At 46.5% G+C, this 25,899-nt stretch overlaps 1 protein-coding gene across 1 annotated transcript in view; it reads right to left on the reverse strand.

The window, feature by feature from the left end:
* Positions 1-10,294, reverse strand: part of POLA2 (DNA polymerase alpha 2, accessory subunit) — a 26,437-nt gene extending 16,143 nt beyond the window's left edge. Inside the window, exons 1-5 of the mRNA XM_047877889.1 lie at positions 9,498-10,294; positions 6,161-6,285; positions 5,581-5,672; positions 4,936-4,993; positions 949-1,055 (exon numbers count right to left, since the gene is read on the reverse strand). Of these exons, the coding sequence (XP_047733845.1) occupies positions 949-1,055; positions 4,936-4,993; positions 5,581-5,672; positions 6,161-6,285; positions 9,498-9,576 (461 nt within the window). The 5' untranslated portion in view covers positions 9,577-10,294. The remainder of the gene's footprint in view (positions 1-948; positions 1,056-4,935; positions 4,994-5,580; positions 5,673-6,160; positions 6,286-9,497) is intronic.
* Positions 10,295-25,899: the final 15,605 nt, after the last annotated feature.

The following is a 25,899-nucleotide window of genomic DNA, read 5'->3' on the forward strand; positions in this document are numbered from 1 at the left end:
CAGCAAGTTTCAAAGATGCCCTTGGAAGTCTAGAAAGCTCACGCCCGAAACCTGAGAGCAGGAGTGGACCAAACTGGCGTTAACTGTCCATCAGAGTCCAAGGACTGCTCATCTGGAATGATTGCGATCACCTCCTTTCTCAAGAGAAGGAGCTGGGAAATCTTAAGCTCTGCTGAATCTGGAAGACGTGATCCGAAGCACAGGTGGTGGCCGATGGCAGTCAGTATTTCCCTAAACTGTTAACGTGACCGCTTCTTAGCCTCATCCTGATGTGGCAACACCAAAACCTTTCTCCGACTCGGCAGGGCCCTCACCTATGGGATTCTCCAATAGAAGACATGTCATTTACGGATTTCAAAAAAAATCACATGTGATCTTTGTGGATTTATGTGCAGAGGTGGCAGCGGGGATAAAAATGCCAATTAAGTCCGTGTAGAGTCACAGCGACAAGAAACCTCTCAGAAACTAGTTGTAACCTGAGAGAGGAACAATAAGCGGGTTACACAACATTACGAACGCAGAGACGTGCTTTTCTTTTTAAAAACTAAATACTTTAGCTTAAGAGAAGAAGAAGAAACCCAACAACAAATGAACTAACAGAGGCAGGTGAAAACCTATTTGTCTCAACTGGCAAGACTCCTAAGACTCCAGGACTTCTGAATAGATAGGTTGTTTTCCACAGAAGATATCAGTTCCTGATCTAGGAAATGAGCCCCAGAAAAGTGGGTGGAAAGTGAGTTTCCTTAACTACTGGAAGACACGGTAATTTTCCACACAGGAAGAGAAGGCAGGGAGGGCAGGGAGAAACGAGGCTCTCCGGCCAGGCACCGCGGAGGTACATGTCCACCTGCATCTTGTAGGGTCACTCTGTAGAGTCAGCTACGCGATAACCAGAGAAAGGGGAGGGCAGGCCTGCTGTCTGGCAGCTGGATTCATTCTGATCCATACCTTGGAGAGAAACTGGATGGCGAGAGAAGCTGATGGGGGCTCCGAGTAGACACAGTCCTTTTGGTTAGGGGGGTTTCTGGGGTGGTGGTAGCTCGCTTCTGAGAACCCTAGGAACAAAACAGAAGACAGAATCCCAGTCACTGTAGATGCAAGTTGCTAACCGAGTGTATACAGCCCCTTAGGAAGAGAAGCATGGTGCCCAAATGTAGGGCACGAGGTAGGACATTTTGGCAAAGTCCCCCGCCCGTTTTCAAAATCAGAGATAGGAACAACTCCAGGCGGATAACATGGTTGAGCTCATAGTTGGAGACTATTTAGCAAACACCTCATTGACGGTCACTTCTGTTTTCTGGTTTTTTCTCATCAACCAAGAATCCAAAGATATGCCCAGGAAGGAGGATGAAACCCACAGCTCAGAGATTCATCGCTCCCCAAAGTCTAGGACAGACGACTGTGGCAGAGCAAAGACAAAACCCTTGCTGGGACCACGACCAGGAGGCCAGCTGGCCTGCGGTGGATTCCCTGCCCTTGGGCTCCTCCTGGCTGTGTACAGAAGTTATGCCACTACGGCTATCTGCTGGGGATGACTGGGGACAGAACACAAGAGAACGGACTCAAGACCGTCATTAAGTAGCTGGAATGGAAATTAGATTTTAAAAAGACGCTTATGCTACCACTCTTATACAATAACCATTTTCTTTTCACCCCTCTGCTTCCTGCCCACGGCTGGAGACTGCTGCAGCCCAGCCCACAATAACCATTTTTAAAAGATGTTTATTTTTTAAAGAGACAGTATGAGCAGGGGAGGGGCAGAGAGAGAGGGAGACACAGAATCGGAAGCAGGCTCTAGGCTCTACAGTGACAGCAGAGAGCCCGACGCGGGGCTCAAATCCACAAACGGTGAGGTCGTGACCTGAGCTGAAGCCAGATGCTCAACTAACTGAGCCACCCAGGTGCCCCTACAATAACTCTTTTTTAATAGTATTTTAATATTTTTCCAATTAAAAAAAAATAAATTCTAATATTTAATCTTAGTTTAAATACAAATCTTGGGGCTCCTGGGTGGCTCAGTCGGTTAAGCGTCTGACTTCGACTCAGGTCACGATCTCGTGGTCCATGAGTTCGAGCCCCGTGTTGGGCTCTGGGCTGATGGCTCGGAGCCTGGAGCCTGCTTCCGATTCTGAGTCTCCCTCTCTCTCTGCCCCTCCCCCGTTCATGCTCTGTCTCTCTCTGTCTCAAAAATAAACGTTAAAAAAAAATTTTTTTTTAAATAAATAAATACAAACCTTAATTTGAATATTACATATACTGCTTTTTTTGCACTATATTAATTATGAGCAGTTCCCCACATTATCAAAAACTTTGTCCTTTTTAGTAGCTGTGCTAATTAAATTGCTACGTAATAATTTACATAACTACTTCTCTACCGCTGGATGTCTGGGATGCTTGTAGTTTTGGGTGATTACATATAATGCTGAGATGCCCACTTTTACACAGATAGCGTCTCCCATAATTTGGATTATTTCCTTAGGGGAGAGTCTGACTAGGGATAGTTACTGGACCAAAGGATGGATAAGATTTTATGGTTTTGCTATACATTCTCAAACTATTTTCTTAAACGACCCTGGTAATACACAGGGGCTGTCCAACTCTGGGGCCAAGGTGGGGTGGCAGTATTTCAAGAGAAAGACAGTCTGTCTCCCAGGACGCGGCCAGAGGAGGTTACTCTGGGAGACAACGCAGTCTCACGGTGCTCGTCCTCAGCCCTCGCAGTGAAAGCTGATTGTGTCAATAAACCAACTCCAGTCATGCTTCTTGGGGATGCGCTCTGACCAAGCTCATGAGGTCTATCAACACTACAGGCCAGTATTCATTCACAGCGAGGACAAGTGACTGAGGGTACCGTATTCCCATAAGCCGGGGTGAGCACATGCTCACGCCACACAGAAACCCAAGTTACGGCCAAGGATGCCAGTTTACTAACTTGCTAGAAACAGAACGCTGGCGGCCTGGGAACTTCAGATCCTTGGGCTAACACATTCTCCCCTGTCGGGCAGGACATGAGGAAAGCCAGACTATAACCACTGGATTTACGGTGAGCCTGGAGGCAGAGAGTGGCTGTCAACCGCACAAGGCAAATAATGATGATAAACCAAGGCCACTGGAACATTCACCCCCTATAGCACAGGTACACCTGCCTCTGAGACCCGACAAGGGCCTGGCAACCTCACTGTGGCACCGCTCGTGTGGGAAAGACCGACGTTCGGCACCATGACTATTTTGTCAGGAGGCCACTGATGTGTGGCCTAACAACGATCAAGCAGTTTCCGTGTGGCAGCTCCTGTTCTGAGTATTTTACGTTCCTCTAGCTCAGCCCACACGGCGTCTCCCCTGAGCTTCAGATACATTTCATATCGTTTGCTCATTTCAGTCCGACTCACTCAACTCTGATTCCCTGGTCACCAAGTGTGATGCTTCCGTTCTAAGGGAGGGAGGCAGACTAAAACAAAGAAGTAAATACAGAACAGGTCTCATGGCAATGGGTTCCACAGAGAAGAACAGAGCAAGAGAAGAAAACGGGGGAGGGAAAGAGGAGGGGGCTTTGCTCTCGCAGGCAGAGCTGTTCCCTCAGGCAGGGGGCATAGGAGATGGACACGTGTGATGTGTCTCAAGAGCAGCAAGACCACCAGAGTGGGGAGGAGGGTGGGAAGACAAGGGAGTGGGGCCAACTCCGGACAGACGCTCACACGCCTTCTGAACGTTATCAGGGACGATGGCAGAGCCAGGGGAGAGCCGAGAGCAGGAAAAACCTAGTCCGACTTGCATCCGAAAGGGGCACGGAGCACCGACTGTTGTGTGAATTGCTTGGAGGCGGACAGAGTGAAAGAAGCCAGGACGGGAAGCCATCCCACTCACTCGGGAGACGCCGGTGCTGCAGGCCTGGTGGTGACAGGTCCTGGCGGACAGGGCTCGGCGAGGACCCGGATTCTGGAAGGAGGGCCGACGGGACTGGTGGAGGAGTTGGATGTGGGGTGTGAGAGGGAAGGAAGACTGGGGGAGGTCTCCAGGGTTCCTGGCCCGAACAAACGCAAGAGCGGAGGTACCTTTTAGTAAGGTGTGGGCTCCCGGACAAGCCCATCTCTAGGGGGACAGTCAAGTGCGGATTTCAGATCTCTTCAATTTTAGGCTAAGGGAAGTCGCAGGAGGCTCACATAGTATGTGGTGTGTGCCTGTTTTGTGTCAGCACCTCCACGGGGCACGTTTTTAGCTTTCTTGCTCGCCGCAGGCACACCTGAGCTACTCACCTTCCTTCTCACAGGGTAACCTGCTTTGAAACATTAAGGCTTGCTCCGTGCTTATGAATTTCTACACATTTTAAGCTTCTTGAGGGCAGAGCCCAGCCATGCTCGCTTCATTCACCACTGTTCACCCGGGGTCTCGTACAGTGCCTGGCACTCAGCAGCTGCTCAGTAAATGAACAAAAGCACCCCGATTGTAGAGCTGAGGAAACCGCAGCTCAGATAAAACAACTCACCCCAGGTCACCTAGGTCTTTTGACTCAGGCTTGGAGGGCAACACTATTCCACTTATCCTATCCTGCCTCTTACGCTGGGATCCAACACCAGAACTGCATTACTCCATTGTAGGACTTCTGCCTGACACAACACTGTGTAACTTTTACAGAGAGTAATTATGGAGAGACTGTATTTGTAAACATTTTATGATATGCTACCTGAAAAAAAAAAAAAAAAAAAAAGCAGGGTAGCTTCGTGGTCACAAGGACTGCTGTTATGTAAGCGCATCTATGCCCGTGATGGGAAAGGCAGACGTGGCAGGAACCGTATACGTGGTTCATCCCACCGTATACGTGGTTCACCCCCTCCCTTAGAACTTCAAATGTTGCGATAATGTTTTAATGTTTCTAGAATGAAGACCAAAAAAAAAAAAATGCTACTTGTAGAACGCACTTCCAAACACTATACTCACCTTAGAGGGTGTGGTGTAAGAGTTCAAGAGGGTCTCTTCTTCTTCCTCCACTTCAATTCTAAAAAAAGTGTTTAAGGAAAACAACCAAAATCTAAGGCGATGGTTGATTAGATAAGAAATCTAAGCAGTAGGTACTTAACATTTTTTTTTTTTTATTTTAGAGAAACAGCCAGTGGAGGAGAGGGGCAGAGGGGGAGAGAGAGAGAGAAAATCCCAAACTGGTTCCGTGCTCAATGCAGAGCCTGACGCGGTGCTTGATCCCACAACCCTGGGATCATAACCTGAACCAAGTAAGAGTCGGATGCTCAACCAACTGAGCCGCCCAGGCGCCCCAGTACGTACTTTTTATTATTGGTTTTTATTTTATTAAGTTTATTCATTTATTATTTCTGAGACAGAGAGAGAGCGAGCACGTGCACACATATACACAAGTCGGGGAGGGGCAAAGAGAGAGAGAGGCAGACACAGAATCCGATGCAGGGCTCGAACCCACCAACCAACAAACCGCGAGATCATGACCCGAGCTGAAGTCGGATGCTCAACTGACTGGGTCCCCCAGGTGCCCCTACTGTTTGTTTTAAAATTACACAAATTATGAAACACAGCATGTGGCTTGATGCAAAGACCTTGGGCAGAAAAGGATACAGTTCTTGTATGGAAACAATGTCTCTAGCTCCTGCGTGCCCACCATCCCCGGAGGCTCTGTGCGAGGCTTTGGGCAATCTTTTGCTCAGACACTGAGGAATAAAAGATAATGAATATATATTATTGTGTAGTCAAGTAACAGAGAAAGTGTTTTTCACAGCCGTGAAGTAGGCGTTCAAAACGTAATCACATATATCTAAAATTCCTCAAAGTAAGAATTAAGAGGATGCACGATAGACTAAAAAGGAACAGTTATCCCGTGACTATTTGTTTCTAAGAACTTAATTCTAATAACAAAACCAATGGTTTGAAGACCTACCACCCGACATACAGTTTTAGGTGATTTATACCCACTCTCATGTAATTGTTACAGTAACCGTAAAAAATATGGGTGATTAGAACCACTAACAGAAGAGGAAACGGAGGCCCAGAAACACGTTCCATAGTTTGCCCAAGTGCACCTCGGGACCAGAATCCAGACCTGATTCTACAGCCTGTGCTTCTCAACACATCCCAACGCCTTCCCTCAAGAGCAAAAATAGAGAATTTCAGGATTAGTTTCCTTACATTTTGTTCTTACCTCATGCTCAAAAGAGCTCAGGATCTCTGAGGTCAGGCGAACGTTACCTATGCTGGTGCAGAAGGCTATAAGCTCAGTGGCCATTTTCTCTTCATTCTGTCCGTACAGAATGCACAGCTCTACCACTGTAGGAAGGAAAACCGGATGAGTAAGAACTCAGTTCACTGCTTGCAGCCTTCCCCTTGAAAAGTGAAAATAATCCTCTATTTACTCAATCAATATTTATTCAGCACCCACTAGGGCCAGGCACTGTTCCAGGCATGAGACTACAGCAGTGAACAAAACAGAAGAATCCTGGTCTTCACGAAGCTTACTATTGGAGACAGAAAGCAAGTAAGTAAAAATCTGTAGGATGTTAGACGGTTACGTGTGCTGTGTAGAAAAATAAAGCTGGGGAAGGGATCAGGGGTTGGTATTTGTCAACACAACGATTAGAGCAGGTTTCAGTGAGTGAAGACCGGAAGTGAGGCGTGCAGTATTCAGGGAGAGAGCTTTCAAGCAAAGATCCCGAGGCAGAAGCAAGACCAGCAAGGCCGCTATGGCTGGAACATAGGGAGGAAGGAGACAGAAGATGAGCCGAAGGGCCAAGAAGGTGCAGATTGCCGGCCACTGTAATTACCCTGGTTAACACTCTGAGTAACTTGGAAAATCACTAGAGAGTCTGGACAGAACAGGATCACTCTGGATGCTGTGTTAAGCATAGACTAAAGGGGACAAGGGCAGATCAGAAGGACCAATTAAGATAATCACGGCAGGGTGCCTGGGTGGCTCAGCTGGTTAAGCGTCTGACTCTTGATTTAGGCTCAGGTCACCATCTCACGGTCATGAGATCGAGCCCCACACGGGGCTGTGCGCAGAGCGTGGAGCCTGCTGAAGACTCATTCTGTCTCTCTCTCAAAAAAAGAGAGAGGGACAGAGAGACAGAGAGAGAGAGAATTATGGCAAAATGCAGGTGAGAGGTGATGGTGGCTGGGATCAAGGTGGTGGCAGCGGAGGTGGGGAAGAAGTGGTTGGGCTCTAGATGGGAGGCATCCTGAGCGTAAGGCCAGTGGGACTCGCTGATGTGAAGCAAAAAAGGAGTCAAGGATGAGGCTGTTTTCAGCCTGAGCCCCTGGAAGGGTGAGGAAGACAGCAGAGGAAGTACCGTGAGGACATACAGGAGCTTGGCTTTTAGACACATGGAGTTTGAGATGCCAATTAAATATCCAGCTGGCAGTAGAATGGACCAGCCTGCAGTTCTGCAAGAGGTCTGGGCTAAGATGTACACCTGGGAATCACGAGCAACACATGGGATGAAAAACCACGAGACCGGCTGAGATGACTAAGGGGCTCGTCTGGGGCTCAGGGCGAGCTGAGAAGTGGTGACAACCAAGGTAAGAAAACAACCAGGTGTAGTGTCTGAGAAGCGAAGAGAAAAACGTGTTTCAAAGAGGACACGACCGTCAAATGCTGCTAATTTGAGACGAGGGCTGAAAATTCACCCGACTTTAGCTAGGTGAAGGTCACTGGTGACCTTGAGAGGAACAGTTTCAGCAAAGTGCTGGGGATGAAAAAGCTTCCTGAAATGGGCTGAGGGAGGAAAAAAATGAAGACAGCAAATATAGACAACCCTTTCGAGGAGGTTTGGTGTAATTGGGGAGGAGAGAATTGGAATGGGGGGGGTCAATAGAATGTTTTTTTTTTTTAATTTTTTTTTTCAACGTTTTTGTTTATTTTTTTTTTGGGAAAGAGAGAGACAGAGCATGAATGGGGGAGGGGCAGAGAGAGAGGGAGACACAGAATCGGAAACAGGCTCCAGGCTCTGAGCCATCAGCCCAGAGCCCGACGCGGGGCTCGAACTCCCGGACCGTGAGATCGTGACCTGGCTGAAGTCGGACGCCCAACCGACTGCGCCACCCAGGCGCCCCTAGAATGTTTTAAAAGAGGAGCAAGGGCAGCCTGAGTGGCTCAGTCAGTAGAGCATCGGACTCTTGTTTTCCGCTGAGGTCATATCTTGTGGCTCATGAGTTTTGAGCCTCGCATCAGGCTCCGTGCTGACAGTGTAGACAGAGTCTGCTTGGGATTCTACCTCCTTTGCTCTCTTCCCCTCCCCTGCTCACACTCTCTCTCTCAAAACAAATAAATAAACATTAAAAAAAAAGGGGGGGGAGCGAGAACCACATTTCTACGCTATTAGGGGAAAAAGCTCTCAGAGCGAGAAAAAGGGAAAATATAAAGAGTTTAGAATTACTGGGGTGATGTTCTTAAGAAGGTGAGAAAGAATGGGATTTAGGACTCAAGTGGAGGGTCTGGATTTTGCTAGGAATATGGAGAATTTATTCATTATAATAGGACGGAAGGAGAGGTAGGTGGGAAGAAGGAACGGTGGTAACTTATGGAAGTTTCCCAATTCTATTTCCTTGGTGAAACAAGTTCATCAGCTTTTGAGTGGGACAGAAAGATGTCAAAGGTGGCAAACAGTCATCCAGGACACGCAGAGGGGAACAGATCAGGGAAATATGGTCTGACCGGCAATGTTAGAGTCCCAGTGAGGTTAGTGATTATGAACTCAAAGCCTAGCGTGCCAACGTCACTACCAAAGTAGTTCTGGGAAATGGAAGCAACAGGAATTTTGGAGAAGAACGCACTGGGCATACGGACGTGGACTATTCTGGTATCTCACGTTAAGTTAACATGTTTGCATCCTGGTTTTATGTATTGAAAACTGCTCCTGGCCCAGAGCCTGACCAATAACAGGGAGCACTGGACCGGAGGAGAGGGGACTGGGGTTCAGGGACCAGCTCAGGCTGTTTCTCCCTCTGTAAACAGCTGACAAGCTCCCCACAGTTCCTACCAAAGTTCAAATTCAATTCTGGAAACCCACCTCAAGGGAGGCATATTAGCACAGACCACCAGCGGCTTTGATGGGAACCGACGGATCAGCAGAAATTTAAAGAGGCTGGAAAGGGAGGAGCCAGGAATAAAAAGCCATATTGCACCCCCCCCCCCCAACTCTTGCTCTGTTATGGAGGCTTAAATAATTTCCCAGCTCTTGCCACCGGGCCTAGTCTGAACCTGGCATGTCCCAAGTGCACCCTTCCGAAACTGCGTTGATTTAAAGTGGTGCTTCGTATTTTTATTTTTGAGTTGGGATCCAAGAGCACGCTGCAAACATTTCAAAGTCCCCACATCCCGAATCTCAACACCTGGATTCACTCTTCACCTCCCAACCACCAAGAGGTCCGATCTAGGGGAGGTGGGGCTTGGAAGCGGTCCCCCTCTGGGTTCTACGTGACCGGGAACACGGAGCGCGAGCGCGGACCTCCGCTGGGGTCCGGGGCGGAGGCGAGGGACTCACATTTCTCAGCCAGAGCCTCATCGCAATCCACGTCAAAGATCTGCAACTCCTCCACCAGGCGCTGGGCCGACACGCTCATGGTGACCCAGGGGGCGGCCGGGGGTCCGGCCCACCGAGCTCGGACCGGAGTCTAAGGAACCCGCGGCGTGGAGATCGAGGGGCAGGACGAGCTTCCCCTGATCCTTTCACCCTTCGGGAGACCGAGACGGAAGGGGGGCCAAACAGCCCGAGCCCTCAGGCGGTCAGAAGGTCCCAGGCGTCAGTCACGGAGGAGCGCCTTATTTTAATTGGGAGAAGCCCCAAACACCCGAAGGGAGGAAGCGGAAATCTCGTTAACTCGCTCTTCTGGAGAGAACGTCCTGCTTCCTAAAAGCTACGGCGGAGCATCTCGAGGACTGGAGCAAAACCGAGCAATCAAGGAAAACCCGCCAAATGGTGTGCGCGGAGCGCGCAGGCGCGAGGCCCGGTTCAACCCCACCCCTTCCCCTCCGCTTCCTTCTTCACCTTCCCAGGCGCCGCGCGCGCTCGCGCGTCTGAGGGCGCGTGCGCACAAACGCCAACGCGCCTGCCCGCGCGCTCGCGTCCGGGCCCCGCGGGCGGCCGACCCTGTCGCGGCTGCGCGCTTGCCTCTCGTAAGGCGCGAAAGCTGGGCCCCGGCGCGCGGTGTCCTTGACTCCCCGGATCGAAATCGCGTCCCCGTGCCAGCCGCGGTTGCTGCATTTCGGGCACCGCCCGCTGGGCGAAGCTCCGTGACGAAAGTTCGTCACCCTTTTGTCTCGTGCCTTGGTGCGCAGGCGCTGTTGTGTATACGCCCGCCAGCCTTCCAGACCTGTGCCCCCGCGCGGGAGAGGGAGGGCAGGTCTTTCCTTCTCTGTCCCCGTCTTCGACCCTGGAGTCGGTGTGCTGTCGCTTATCTTTAAGAGGGTGATTTCTTCGGGGAATCTGGTTGGTCGTCGTCAGTGGTTGTCAGCTTGGTCCCAGCCATAGCGCTAGGTCTGTTTTCTCGATCTGGGGCATTTTGGTGGAGGATGGAGGGGATGGTGACAAGTGCCTCAAGGTTTTGAGCGCGTTGGGCTTGGGTGCCTTTCCCAGTGGGCGACTGAAAGCTTAGGGGTGAGGGTGGGTCACTGAGGGGAAGAGTGTGGAGGTAAAATGAAGGGGTGGTCTTCCCCCTGAAATAGCTAAGCCTTTGAGCCAGGAAGTCTATTGGCTCAGCTTAGGGCAAGAACCTTAGACGTTATACTCCCCTGATGGGGCGCTGGGCTTTCTAGAAACGTTCATGTAATATACATCAGCCCTAAAGATGTTCATTTGCTCTTAACTCCGCATGTCTTATCCTAAGAAAACCAGCCAAGATCCAGACAGAGATCTTTTACGTACAGAGATGTTTGTGGTCGCCTTATTTACAATATAAAAAATGGAAACGGTTCCAACATACAAAGGTAGAGGCCGATTAAGGAAAGTATGGTTTTACCAACACAGTGATTCTCAAGACTGCCAAAGAGGCCAAAGGCTTCTAGGGGTCACCCCAAGGAATGAGCTGAGGCAGGGCCAGGCAGAGCCAGAGCCCCCTGTCTTGGCCTCAGCCAGGCAATGTAGAGCAGTCAAGGGCAGGATGGAGAGGGAAAACCCTTTCCCCTAAGGCCTCTTGCTGGTGGGTACCAAGGGCAGGCCCACCTGGGTACCAACAATAAAGGGTGTCATCGTTTTCTCTTGTTATGTAATAATTTATCACAATTTTAGCGGCTTAAAACATCCATTTAGTAGCCCAAGCGTCTGCGGATCTGAAGTCTGGGCATAGCATGTCTCTGTTCTCTGCTCTGTGAGGCTGAAATCAAGGTGTTGGCCAAGCTGGGTTCCTTTCTAGGGGTTTCTTCACCAGTCAGAGAAACTCTGGTTTTAAAGGGCTTATTAAGGGGCGCCTGGGTGGCGCAGTCGGTTAAGCGTCCGACTTCAGCCAGGTCACGATCTCGCGGTCCGCGAGTTCGAGCCCCGCGTCGGGCTCTGGGCGGACGGCTCGGAGCCTGGAGCCTGTTTCCGATTCTGTGTCTCCCTCTCTCTCTGCCCCTCCCCCCCTGCATGCTCTGTCTCTGTCTCAAAAATAAATAAACGTCAAAAAAGAAAAAATTTAAAGGGCTTATTAAGTCAAGTCCACCCAGATAATTTCCCTCTCTTGAGGCCAAATGACTTGGGACCGTAATTACATCTACGAAATAACTTTACAGTAGTGCCTAGGTTAGTGTGAAGACGGTGCTGTCCTTACATGGAACGATACTGACTCCGTAGAGCCCAAGAAAGAAAAATAAAGAGCAAAGGAGGAAGTTACTGAATGTTTGTATCTATTTTGAAATATGTAAGGCCTTTGATGTTGGGTATAGTTTCATTTTGTGATAAAAATAAATGCTAAAAATAATGTAGTATCAAAGAGGAGGACTTAGATCATCTGCTATGGGTGTTAAAAAATAGACTAGGTATGACACCGGCTCTCCTCCCTTCTTTCAGTCCTTTCCTGAATTATTAATTGCTTGTTATTATCTGGAGGCGGAGGATGGGGCTGATTGTCAAAAGACTGGCTCTGGTGTTTTATGGAAAACTTCTTTTTTTTTATAATTTTTTTTTTCAACGTTTATTTATTTTCGGGACAGAGAGAGACAGAGCATGAACGGGGGAGGGGCAGAGAGAGAGAGGGAGACACAGAATCGGAAGCAGGCTCCAGGCTCCGAGCCGTCAGCCCAGAGCCCGACGCGGGGCTCGAACTCGCGGACCGCGAGATGGTGACCTGGCTGAAGTCGGACGCTTAACCGACTGTGCCACCCAGACGCCCCAATATAGAAAACTTTCAAGAGCATGTCAATACTCTCTCTAGAATGTGGGGTTATTTGTCGTATATTGTGCTCAGATAACAGGAAGAGTCTCATTCCACATCCTATTATAAATGCTTAGTGGCCATTTGGATTTCCTTTTCGCCATCTTGCATCCTTTGCAAGATGCACTGGTTCCAGATCGGAAGTCAGTCACTGGTTCCGAACGGAAGTCAGAGTCTCAACTGACTGAGCCACCCAGGTGCCCCTCCCCTTCTTTTCAAATATTGGTGCCAATACTTTTATTTTCCTGTCTCAGTGCATCAATCCAAACCTTGAAATCACGGTTGAATCACAATGGACATCTAGCCTTTTTCCTGTTTCTCAGGGCAGTGGGTTCGGCATGGCCTCATGTGGTTGAATGGTTGTTACTGGTTTTGTTAAGAATACGTTATCAGTGTTTAGTTATTTTCTTCCAGTTCTGTTTTACTTAGAGTTTATTAGGAATGGCTGCTAAATTGTACCCAACACCGCAAGAGAACACTTTCCTCTTTTAACTCATGGATGTCATGAAGTGTGTCACTTACCACTTTTCTGATAATAAAACAAATGTTTGGGGTGCCTGCGTAGCTCAGTTAGTTAAACGTCTGACTCTTGATTTTGGCTCAGGCCAAGATTTTACCCACATCAGGCTCTACACTGATGGCTCAGAGCCTGCTTGGGGTTCTCTCTCTCCCTCTCTCTCTCTGCCCCTCTCCCACTCATGTGTGCGCAAATGCACATTCTCTCTCTCTCTCTCTCAAAATAAATAAACATTGTAAAAAATGCACTTTAAAAGATCATGTATTAAAAATATTTGTGCATCAAAGAGCACTATCAAGAAAGTGAAAAGATAATTCACAGGATAAGAGAAAATATTTGCAAATCATATATGTGATAAGGGTCTAGTATCTGGAATTATAAAGAATTCTTACGACTCAACAACAAAAAGACAACCTGGGGCTCCTGGGTGGCTCAGTCCGTTAAGCGTCCGACTTCAGCTCAGGTCGTGATTTCGCGGTTTGTGGGTTCAAGCCCCACATCAGGCTCTGTGCTGACGGCTCAGAGCCTGGAGTCTGCTTCCGATTCTGTGTCTCCCTCTCTCTCTGTTCCTTCCCCATTCACACCCTGTCTCTGTCTGTCTCTCAAAAATAAATGTTAGAAAAAAAAGACAATCCAATTTAGAGGTGACGAAGGACTTGAATAGACATTTCCCCAAAGACGATATACAAATAGCCAATAAGCACATGAAAACATGCTTAACCTCATCAGTTATTTGGAAGATGCAAATCCTATCTCTTCACACCCACTAGGAAGACTATAATAAAAGAGATAAGCAATAAGAAAATACCGTTGAGGACGTGAAAAAATTAGAACCCTCAAACACGCTGGTGAGAATGCAAAATGGTGCAGCCACTGTGAAAAAAATAGTCTGGCGGCTCCTCACACAGGGAAACACAGAATTACCATAGGATTCAGCAATTCCACTCCTAGGTATATATCCAAGAGAATTGGAGGCATTGAAACATACAAGAACGCTTACAAGAATGTTTACAGTGACACTGTTTATAATACCCAAAATAGGAACAACCCAAATACCCATCAACTGTTCATGGATAAATAAAATATGGTATATCATACAATGGGGTATTATTCAGTCATAAAAGGGAATAAAGTTACTGACACATGCCACAACATAGGTGACCCCTGAAAGCATTATGTTAAGTGGAAGAAGATACAAACAAAAGGCCACATAGTATATGATTCTGTTTACGTAAAACGCCCAGAAGAGGCAAAAGTGTGGAAACAGAGGACAGATTAGTGGTTGCCAGGAGCTGGGGGAGGGAAGAATGCAGAGTGACTGCTAACGGGTATAGGGTTTCTTTCCTTTCAGGGTGATGAAAATGTTCTAAAATTTGATGGTGGTGATGGCTGCACAACAGTGTGAATCCGTAACACTGTGGATGTGTTAAAAACCACCGAATTGTACAATTAGAAAACTTTTTTAATCTTTATTTATTTTAGAGAGGGAACGAGAGAGACAGAATGCAAGTGGGGGAGGAACGGAGAGAGAGGGAGACACAGAATCCGAAGCAGGCTCCAGGCTCTGAGCTGTCAGCACAGAGCCGGACACGGGGCTCGAACTCACGAACCACGAGTTCGTGACCTGAGCGGAAGCCAGACGATGAATCGACTGAGTCACCTAGGCGCCCCTGAATCGTACAATTTTAAAGGGTGAATTATCTCAAGAAAACTTTTATTTTTAACAGGGTTATGTGTGTTATAAGCAACACAGTCTAGTATAAATGCTCATTTTTTCTTTAATATGAGATCCTATATCATCAATCCCTTATGTTCATCTGTTTTGTCTCTTAAAGTCATCATATGAGTGAAGTCATATGATATTTGTCTTTCTCTGACTAATTTCCCTTAGCATAATACCCTCCAGTTCCATCCACGCAGTTGCAAATGGCAAGATTTCATTCTCTTTGATTGCCGAGTAATACTCCCTTGTATAGATATACCACATCTTTATCCATTCATCCATCGAAGGACGTTTGGCCTCTCTCCATACTTGGGCCATTGTCGATAGCGCTGCTGTAAACATGGGGGTACATGTGTCCCTTCGAAACGGCACACCTGTATCCCTTGGATAAATGCCTAGTAGTGCCATTGCTGGGTCATAGGGTAGTTCTACTTTTAGTTTTTTTGAGGAACCTCCATACTTTTTTCCAGAGTGGCTGCACCAGCTTGCATTCCCATGCCACATACATTTGTACCTTAGCAGGGGCAGATGCAAAGTAGGAATCAGATGGAACATGAGGGTCGAGATTTCATCTTTGGAAACTGCAAACTGAATAAAGGCTTTGAGAGAATCGAGTCAAAGAGCGGCAGTAGATATAAATATATAATATTTATAATATAACATAATAGCATATATGTGTGTTAGATCATACGTCTATGTGTGTATGATCAGTAATAGATCATCACACCCCTGCTCCAAGGATGCCAAAGGGAAATTTTAAAGGGCTTGAGGGAAGCGCAGAGACAGGACAGAAACACTTCGAACTGTCACGTGATAATGATATGCTATAACCTAATCTCAGGAGAAGCAATGTTACCTCCTGAGTCGAGTGAGAAAGGACTTATTTCACTCTTTAAATTTAATTTATTTTACACTTTCATTTTTTCCATTTATTTATTTTTTTATATCACAGTAAACGCATATAACGTACAACTTACCATCTTAACCATTTTCAAGCATACCGTTCATCAGCGTTCTCTTTACTTGGGACATGAATGTTGCCCGGAGGCATTGCTTTACACCTTAGGCACCGCGCCACCAGGTGGCAGCAGCGTGGCGCGATCCGGGATCGCTATTCAAACCGTCCTGCCCAAATTTCCCCTTCCGTAGCTATGTGAAGCTAGGGCTTTCAGGGCCCGAGCCTTGAACCAACGAACTACTGTTTCCCGAGTTCCTATCCTGTCTGAGGCATTGGATTTGATCTGTGGTGGAGAGGGAGATGGGTGACAAAGACAGTAAACCCCCTCCCCACCCCCCACCTTTACTCACCCTTTGTTCTTCCTTCTACAGCCTACAGGTCTGTCTGCCACAGGACTTTCATCCCCTGGGTGGCGCCCACCTTTGCAGAGCTAACTCCAATTCTTGGTTGCCTGAACCAAGGAAACAAGAAGCTGGAAGTTGCCGGCATTTGCTTGGGGTCCCGCAGCCAGTAGAGATCCCAGCCTAGAGTGGATGCAGATTTGCACTCTATCCATTCAGGTTGGCTTTGAGCCCTTGGTGACCTTGGGCAGGTTGCTTGATCTCTGCACTGCAGCTTCCTAGTTTGTCAAATGAGTATAAAACCACAAGGAAGGGCTGTTGGGCTCCAGGGCAGCTGTGAAATGAAATGAGTTGATGCGGGTGAAGCCTCTAGGCCCTGGAGTGTTGGATAGAGACCCATCAAAGAACGTAAATGATCTCATTAATCATGTTTTATAGGGGAACCTGGGTGGCTCAGTTGGTTAAGCGACCGACTCTTGATTTTGGCTCAGGTCATGATCTCACAGTTTGTGAGGCTGAGCCCCGTGTCAGTTGAGCAGGCTGACAGCACAGAGCCCGCTTGGGATTCTCTCTCTCCTTCTCTCTCTGCCCCTCCTCCCCTCAAAATAAATAAACTTTAAAAAAAAAGCCAACATACAAAGCGATACAACAATGATATTACTCTTCTCCTTGATTTCTGTGCTCCAGCCCCAATGGCCTTGCTTCCACGACCAAGCCAAGCTTCCTCCTGCCACAGGACTCTTGCACATTCCCTTCCCATTGGTTGGGTGTCTCTTTCCCCCTCTCATTGCTTGGTAGCCTCCATTCTTTTTTCAGATCACAGACGAACTGGAAACTATCCCCAATCCACTTGACCAAGTAAATTTCCCTCCATTATACCCTCGCATAACTCTTATCCTAATGGAAATTTTATATTATTTTTGTTTTATTTACTTATCTATTTACTTTACAGAGAGAGCTTGAGCAGCGGAGAGGTGCAGAGAGAGAGAGAGAGAGAGAGAGAGAGAGAGAGAGAGAGAGAGAATCTCAGGCTCCATCCTTAGGGCAGAGCCCGATGCAGGGCTCAATCCCATGACCTTGGGATCATTACCGGAGCTGAAATCAAGAGTCAGATGCTCAACCAACTGAGCCACCCAGGTGCCCCAGGAAATTTTATATTATTTTTGACCCCATGCTAAATGGTGGGAACCCTGCCTATGTATTCACAGTTGTGTTTCAGTGCATGGAATGTGAGAAGTGTTCAGTATTTCAGTAAGTATTAGTTGAAGGAATGTTACTTCCTGTAATCTTCAGAATAACCCTGTGAGGTACACACTTTTATTTTCATTTTCCAGATGAGGAAACTGAGGCTAAATGACTTACCTAAGGTCATATAGCAGAAACGGAACTCACCTCCAGCTGACTATACAGACACATCATCTATCCCTCTGTTATTTGGCAAAGGCCCAAATGTCTTTCTGAGTTTGTCTACGTTTTTTTTACTTCCTTTTATATAACCTGACATTTTCCTGGGATTCTCTTGAGTCAACCAGCCTCAAGTAATTATTGCTGTGACATTTGAAGAAGTGTCAGTACATTGCACATGATCAGAATCAGGCTAGGTGAACTGCTTTCCTCCTACTGTAGAACAGCTTCCTGTTTAGTGATTAAGCAGAACCACTGAGTACAGTTGTGCAGGCGGTTCACTGAGCCAGCGCACCTGGCCAAATGGGTGGGAATGAGGTGGTGAAATTAAGCCTGGGTTCTGCTGGCCAAGCTGTGCATCTTGCCGTGAAGCTGTATCCCCCCAGGGTGGGGTGGGGATTGGGACTCTTTCCAGCTTGTGCCAAGGCACCCTTCACTCACCAAGCTGGTTGCTCAGGGAGCTGCCTCTGCCCAGAGGGGAGTGTCTTTCCCAAGGTCACTCAAGGGTGGCATGTGGTCTAGATGGCCCTGGATTTATGTTTAGCCCACCTGCGTGTTTTAACTGAATGAAGCCTGCTCTGCTGTAGCAATTTCGGAAGAAAAGGGTCCTTGTGTATTTGGGGAGTGTCGTGTATGAACGGGAAAAGATGAAAAGGACATCAGTTGTTCTCACTTTCCCAGTCCAGCCTTCAGGGTGGGTGGCTCTCACCGGCTGGACATTCTTCTTTAGGGCGTCGTGTTAACTGTCCTTCTAGAACCAGGGCTAGACTGAGCCTAAGTGCTCACCCTAACAGGAGGGCTGTTGGCCCAGACGCTCTAGCTTTCTCGGGACGGACAGTCTGACAAGTTTAAGAAATTCAAATATTCGGGGCGCCCCAGTGGCTCAGTCGGTTCAGCGTCTGACTCGTGGTTTCTGCTCAGGTCACGATCTCACAGTTAGTGAGTTGGAGCCCCGCGTCGGACTCCGTGCTGGTGGTATGGAGCCTACTTGGGATGCTCTCTGTCTCTGTCTCTGTCTCTCTCTCTCTCTCTGCCCCTCCCCCCCCACTCTGTCTCTCAAAACATAAACTTCAAAAAAAGTTAAAAAGTTTCAAAAAAAAAAAAAAGAAATTCAAATATTCTTCTGGCTCATCCTGGGAAAAGAATACATTTTCAGGAAGACGAGATGGTGCGCAAGGTGGGCCCGGGAGACGGAGCTCTCAAGGACGCGAATTTTTTCTGTTTCCTTTTTTAGAATTAGCTGATTGTTTATTACTGAACAAAGCAAACACCCTGAATGTACACACGTAGCTAGCGAGTGGCCACGCAGCTATGGTGCATTTTCAGCTCCATTTACGTGGAATTAAAGCTACGGTTTTTATACCTTGTCCTACTTTTGGTAGACAGCAGTTTTCAACTCGTCCTCACAGTCAGAATGAGCTTACTCTGACATCGTATTTTTCGTAATTATCAGACTGACTCTGACGATCTGTTCTTTCACGATTCCGTACCTTGTTTTCTTGTCTAATATATTTCAATAGTTACATCTCCTCTCCTAATCCGGCAAAAAAAAAAAAAAAAAAAAAAAAAAAGTCGAATTTGGAGCCCTTTTCAGATAAAAGCTGACATTTAGCTATTTCCACTTCTGTGTGTAAGATTTAAGTCTCTCTTTATGTTCTGATGTCACTCGGTCACTTTTTAAACATCAGAAATATGTTGCCTGGCTTGCCGAGAAGTAATGGTTATCCTGTTTGGCGCGCTGAATGAAGAATGATCATTGCAAGTTTGCTGAAAATTTTGCTTCAGGGCCGCCTGGCTGGCTCAGTCCGGTAAGCGTCCGACTTCGGTTCGGGTCACGGTCACTGATCTCGAGGTTTGTGAGTTCGAGCCCCGCGTCGGGCTGTGTGCCGACAGCTCGGAGCCCGGAGCCTGCTTCGGATTCTGTGTCTCCCCGTCTCTCTCTCTCTCTGCCCCTCCCCCACCCACGCTCTGGCTCTCTCTGTCTCAAAAATAAACATTAAAATAATTTTTTTTAATATTAAAACAAAAAAAAATTTGCTTCAAATGGACATTAAAGGAGTCTTGTCAGTTCTTAGTTTTTACCGGTTTACATGAAGTTAAGCAAAAGCTGGGGAAGAGAATAAACTGTCTACGTTCTGGTAAAACCAACTTACAACACAGAAACCTTTGTTATATGTTATCGGAGTTTCTCTGAAGAGTCACATTTCTGCGGCAAGCAAGCTTTTACCCCTTAAACGCCTGAACCCCCGGGGGCCCCTGAGGCGGCTCTGCGGGTCCCCAGACCATGCACACTTCCACTGGAGTCCCGTCCTTCCATAGAAGTTCCTCCAGTGGCTACTTTGGAGACCTTTGCAAGTTCTCTCCACCCCCCCCCCTTCAATTCTCTTTTGCTTTGTTTGCGTCTCTGCCACTTGCCCGTGTCTTGGAAGGGCAATAACAGATCCTTGACAGCTTGTCTCTTTCTTTTTTTTAACGTTTATTTATTTTTGAGAGAGAGGGAGACAGAATCCGAAGCAGGCTCCAGGCTCCGAGCTGTCGGCACACAGCCCGACGCGGGGCTCGAACCCACGAACTGTGAGACCATGACCTGAGCCGAAGTGGAAGGCTTAACTGACTGGGCCACCCCAAGTGCCCCCTTGACAGCTTGTACCTTAAGGGGAGGAATTCGTAGGTCCTTCAGATACTTTGTGTTAAGCAGTTCTAAGACAAATCAGCCTTTTTCTTTTTCCTTCCTTCCTTCCTTCCTTTTTCTTTCTTCTTCCTATCCTTTCTTTCTTTCTTTTCTTGGTCTTTCTTTCCTTTCTTTCTTTCTTTCTTTTCTTTCTTTCTTTCTTTCTTTTCTTTTCTTTTCTTTCTTTCTTCTTCCTTCTTCCTTCCTTCCTTCCTCCTTTTTCTTTCTTTCTTTCTTTCTTTTCTTTCTTTCTTTCTTTCTTTCTTTTCTTTCTTTCTTTCTTTCTTTTCTTTCTTTCTTTCTTTCTTTCTTCTTCCTTTCTTCCTTCCTTCCTTCCTTCCTTCCTTTTTCTTTCTTTCTTCCTTCCTTTCTTTCTTTCTTTCTTTCTTTCTTTCTTCCTTCTTTCTTTCTTTCTTTCTTTTCTTTCTTTTCTTCCTTTCTTTCTTTCTTTTCTTTCTTTCTTTTCTTTCTTTTCTTTCTTTCTTTCTTTCTTTCTTTCTTCCTTCCTTTCTTCCTTCCTTCCTTCCTTCCTTCCTTCCTTCCTTTTTCTTTCTTTCTTCCTTCCTTCCTTTCTTTCTTTCTTTCTTTCTTTTCTTCCTTTCTTTCTTTCTTTCTTTTCTTTCTTTCTTTCTTTTCTTTTCTTTCTTTCTTTCTTTCTTCCTTTCTTCCTTCCTTCCTTCCTTTTTCTTTCTTTCTTCCTTCCTTCCTTTCTTTCTTTCTTTCTTTCTTTCTTCTTTCTTTCTTTCTTTCTTTTCTTTCTTTCTTTCTTTCTTTTCTTTTCTTTTCTTTCTTTCTTTCTTCCTTTCTTCCTTCCTTCCTTCCTTCCTTTTTCTTTCTTTCTTTCTTTTCTTTCTTTCTTTCTTTCTTTTCTTTCTTTCTTTCTTTCTTTTCTTTCTTTCTTTCTTTCTTTCTTCTTCCTTTCTTCCTTCCTTCCTTCCTTCCTTCCTTTTTCTTTCTTTCTTCCTTCCTTTCTTTCTTTCTTTCTTTCTTTCTTTTCTTCTTTCTTTCTTTCTTTCTTTCTTTCTTTCTTTTCTTTTCTTTCTTTCTTTCTTTCTTTCTTCCTTTCTTCCTTCCTTCCTTCCTTCCTTCCTTTTTCTTTCTTTCTTCCTTTCTTTCTTTCTTTCTTTCTTTTCTTCCTTTCTTTCTTTCTTTCTTTCTTTTCTTTCTTTCTTTCTTTTCTTTTCTTTCTTTCTTTCTTTCTTCCTTTCTTCCTTCCTTCCTTCCTTTTTCTTTCTTTCTTCCTTCCTTTCTTTCTTTCTTTCTTTCTTTTCTTCCTTTCTTTCTTTCTTTCTTTTCTTTCTTTCTTTCTTTCTTTTCTTTTCTTTTCTTTCTTTCTTTCTTCCTTTCTTCCTTCCTTCCTTCCTTCCTTTTTCTTTCTTTCTTTCTTTCTTTTCTTTCTTTCTTTCTTTCTTTCTTTTCTTTCTTTCTTTCTTTCTTTTCTTTCTTTCTTTCTTTCTTTCTTCCTTTCTTCCTTCCTTCCTTCCTTCCTTCCTTTTTCTTTCTTTCTTCCTTCCTTTCTTTCTTTCTTTCTTTTCTTCCTTTCTTTCTTTTCTTTCTTTTCTTTTCTTTCTTTCTTTCTTTCTTTCTTCCTTTCTTCCTTCCTTCCTTCCTTCCTTTTTCTTTCTTTCTTCCTTCCTTCCTTTCTTTCTTTCTTTCTTTCTTTTCTTCCTTTCTTTCTTTCTTTCTTTTCTTTCTTTCTTTCTTTTCTTTTCTTTCTTTCTTTCTTTCTTTCTTCCTTTCTTCCTTCCTTCCTTCCTTTTTCTTTCTTTCTTCCTTTCTTTCTTTCTTTCTTTCTTTCTTTTCTTCCTTTCTTTCTTTCTTTCTTTTCTTTCTTTCTTTCTTTTCTTTTCTTTCTTTCTTTCTTTCTTCCTTTCTTCCTTCCTTCCTTCCTTCCTTTTTCTTTCTTTCTTTCTTTCTTTCTTTCTTTCTTTTCTTTCTTTCTTTCTTTTCTTTTCTTTCTTTCTTCCTTCCTTCCTTCCTTTTTCTTTCTTTCTTTCTTTCTTTCTTTTCTTTCTTTCTTTTCTTTTCTTTCTTTCTTTCTTTCTTTCTTCCTTTCTTTCTTTCTTTCGTCAGGGAGGACCTGATCAGGATGTGTTAACATGCAGACCAAGTCTCCCTGTCTTTACTCATCTTAGTGATGTCACATCTGCCGGCGCGGAGAGCGTATGTGGTAGGGGAGGCTGAGTAGCAGGACGGTCGTACCTGCAGCAGTGGGCGTAGGAAGGTGACACATAAAAGTTCATTCCACCACAGGCATATTGACTGGGGTTGGGAGGGTGAGAAAAAGCAAATCCCCTTAACTGGCGAAGCTGAGGCCAGCAGAGGAGAGAAATGTTGCCCACGTGCCTGGAGCAGAGAGTGCCCTTCCTGTGGCCGGGGGTTGGGCCCATTCTCACTCATCATGCCTTCGCCGTGGGCCCCATATGGGCAGTCAGCCCCTGTTCCTTGTCTTCTCTGTGGCTGGAAGCCCCCCTGTACCCCACCTCTTCTCTTTGTTCTCTTTTTTTTTTAATGAAAAAAGTTTTTTCTAATGTTTATTTTTGAAGGAGAGAGAGAGACAGAGCCTGTGGGCCAGCTCTTCCCTCAGAGCCCCATCCAGTCCCTCCCCATGTCTCTTCTCTTGCCAGTTCTGGCTCTTGCTCACAGATTAACGCCTCCCACGGAAAAGACTCGACTTTCTGCGGATGGGACCAGCCGCATGAGTTGAAGGGCCCAGGGCTCCTTGTTCCAAGATGATTAAGAATTTCAAGATGGCGGGGCGCCTGGGTGGCTCAGTCGGTTGAGCGTCCAACTCTTGGTTTCAGCTCAGGTCATGATCTCGCGGTGCGTGAGTTTGAGCCCTGCGTCCGGCTCTGCGCTGACAGTACAGAGCCTGGTGAAGATTCTCTCTCTCCCCTTCTCTCTCTGCCCCTCCCTGGCTCGCTCGTGCTCTTTCTCTCTCAAAATAAATAAATAAACTTAAAAAAAAAAAAAAAGAATTCCCAGATGTGGCAGCAGAGCATTGAACCAAATGTGGGACCCCCCCGAGTGTGGGGACAGGTTGCACATCCTTCAGGGTGGCTGCGTTCAGTCATTCGCAGCTAAAGTCACAGCGTCCCTTTGCTTGAAGCCAGCGCTGGGCCAGGACCATGCTGTTGGTCGCCCTTCTCTTGACTTGGGCCTCTCAGCTGCTGCATTTCTCCTCAATGGATCTATAGTATGATTTTGTAATTTTTTATGTTTATTTATTTATTTTTGAGGCAGAGTGTGAGCAGGAGAGGGTCAGACACACACACACACACACACACACACACACACACAGAATCTGAAGCAGGCTCCAGGCTCTGAGCTGTCAGCACAGAGCCCGACATGGGGCTCGAACTCACGAACCGCAAGAACCTGACCTGAGCCGAAGTCGGACACTTAATGGACGGAGCCATCCAGGAGCCCCATCTGAATGGATCTACATTTTTGATGAGGGAGCGTGGGGCAAGCTAAGGGGCAAAGCACAAGCTAGCAGCCCCCCACCCAACCCCCAGGCGGAATATGGGTGATATTCCTCGGACACTCCTGGCTACCCAAGAACAAAGGGGAGGTGTTTACGTGCTTACCACGGTAATATGGGAAACTAAGGCAAATGAAAAACGAAATTCCCTTACTGCCGGCAGCCCCCTGACAAGTCCTTGAAACCGACAGAGTGACCTCCCTCTAGGAGCTCAGCTGCCGTAAGGATGACACTTTGCTGGGGGCAGAAGAGAACCTTAGCTCAACATTATCCCAACCTCAAGGACCCTGTAAGTTTACTTCCTTTATCTCCACTGCCCCAAGATATGTGCAGGCAATCACACCCCCGAGGTTATGGCCCCTGATATACATCTGAAGAGTCTCATGACTGGGGTTTTATTAACCAGTAATAAGTGGTGTTTCCCTAGCAACGGCTAGCCCCTAAACCTTGCTTCCAAAATACCTCCGAGACTTACTTTATCCCTGACCACCTCTCTACCTGAGGGTATATAATTAGTTACCTGTCAGCTCTTCCTGCCCATGGGTCCTGTCCCCGTGCTTGAATAAAACCACCTTTTGGTACCAAAGACGTCTTCAAGAATTCTTTCTTGGCCATCAGCTCTGGACCCCATGAACCGACCCCCCCCAAAAAAAACCTTTATCACTGTAACCCTTACTAAATCCTTCTGAGACCAGCCGCTGGTCTATGAGAGGCAGGTGGTTATGCTGGCAACAGCCCTGCCTGGGGAACCAGGAGACCTGTCTAGGATTATATGACAACGGACCTCGGGTTGCCCTTGAGCGAGGGCTTGCTAAAGAGAGAAATGGTCCTGGGACCCGGGAGCCAATAACAACGGTAGCACTATTTAAGATATTTTCGAGGGTATTTTCTTTTGTTATCTTCTCTTGCGCAGAACTGCTCTGGAAATTTCCATCTAGAAGGAGTAGGAAATGACCCAGAAAAGTCATATTCTTCAAACATTCATTACCTTGTTCATTAAAAGTAATCAGCACCCATTAGGAAAGGTGCCCCCTCGAAAACGAAGGAGACTTGATGCCCTGGGCTTCTTGAGCCATTGGACTCCAAAACCCATCGCATGCTTGAAGACAGCTGGAGAGGATGTATCTGGAAGAGTGCAATGGCAGAAATGTTCTAGATCTGTGCTCTCTTATACAGTAGGCACATATGGCTACTAAGCACTTGGATTGTGGCTAGTGAAACCGAGGGACTGAATTTTGTCTTATTTATTTATTTTTAAAGTTTATTTATTTATTTGTTTTTATTTTTTAAATAATTAAAAAACTTTTTTTACCCTTTATTTATTTTTGAGACAGACAGAGACAGAGCGTGAACGGGGGAGGGTCAGAGAGAGGGAGACACAGAATCCGAAACAGGCTCCAGGCTCTGAGCTGTCAGCACAGAGCCCGACGCGGGGCTCGAACTCACGGACTGCGAGATCACGACCCGAGCCGAAGTTGGACGCTTAACCGACTAAGCCACCCAGGCGCCCCTAAATAATGTTTTTAATGGTTATTTTTGAGAGAGATAGAGGCATAGGGAGAGTGGGGGAGGGGCAGAGAGAGAGGGAGATAGAGAATCCCTAGCAGGCTCCATGCTGCCAGCGCAGAGCCCAACACGGGACTTGAACTCACGAAACCGGGGAGATCATGACCTGAGTGGAAACCAGGAGTCAGCCGCTTAACTGACTGAGCCACCCAGGAGCCCCTCATCCTTTCCTGATTATGCTGTTAGGCTGTGTTGTAGAAACAACCCTAAGACAGGGTGATGACGGTACCGTGGCCTGTGTTATCCACCAAGAGGTCAGCAAGGACAGTGGCCCTTTTGAAATGGCAAAGTGGGGACCTCCACGAATCTCCCCCCTCACCGAAAAACAATGTGAGTAGTTACAAGGAGATATAAAAATCACCTTTTTCAGAACTCTGAAAATTAATCACAATTAATCAGAGGCTTGCAAGAGAGGTTCAACAGATTAGTCATTTGGGAAATGCAAATCGAAACCACAGTGAGATGCCACGTTACACCCACTGGGTTGACTATAATCAAAAAAATAATAATAATAACAGGTATTGACAAGGACGTGGAGAAATCAGAAGGCTCATCCATCACCTTGCCGGCGGGAATGTAAAAAGGTGCCATCTCTGTGGAAAACAGCCTGGCGAGTCCTCACAAAGTTACCCTATGCCCCAATAGTTGCCCTAGCCACCGTACAACCAAAGGAATTGAAAGCAGGTATTCAGACCAATACTTGTACACCAACGTTCATAGCAACCAACTCACAATAGCCCCAAAGTGGAAACAACTCAAATGACCCGAGAGGTGATGAATGGGGACACAGGGTAGTAGATCTACACTATGGAGTATTATTTGGGCGTAAAAAAGGAATGAAGCACGGATGATGCTACAGTGTGGGCGACTCT

The sequence above is a fragment of the Prionailurus viverrinus genome, chromosome D1 (assembly GCF_022837055.1).
Source record: "Prionailurus viverrinus isolate Anna chromosome D1, UM_Priviv_1.0, whole genome shotgun sequence".
NCBI lineage: Eukaryota > Metazoa > Chordata > Mammalia > Carnivora > Felidae > Prionailurus > Prionailurus viverrinus.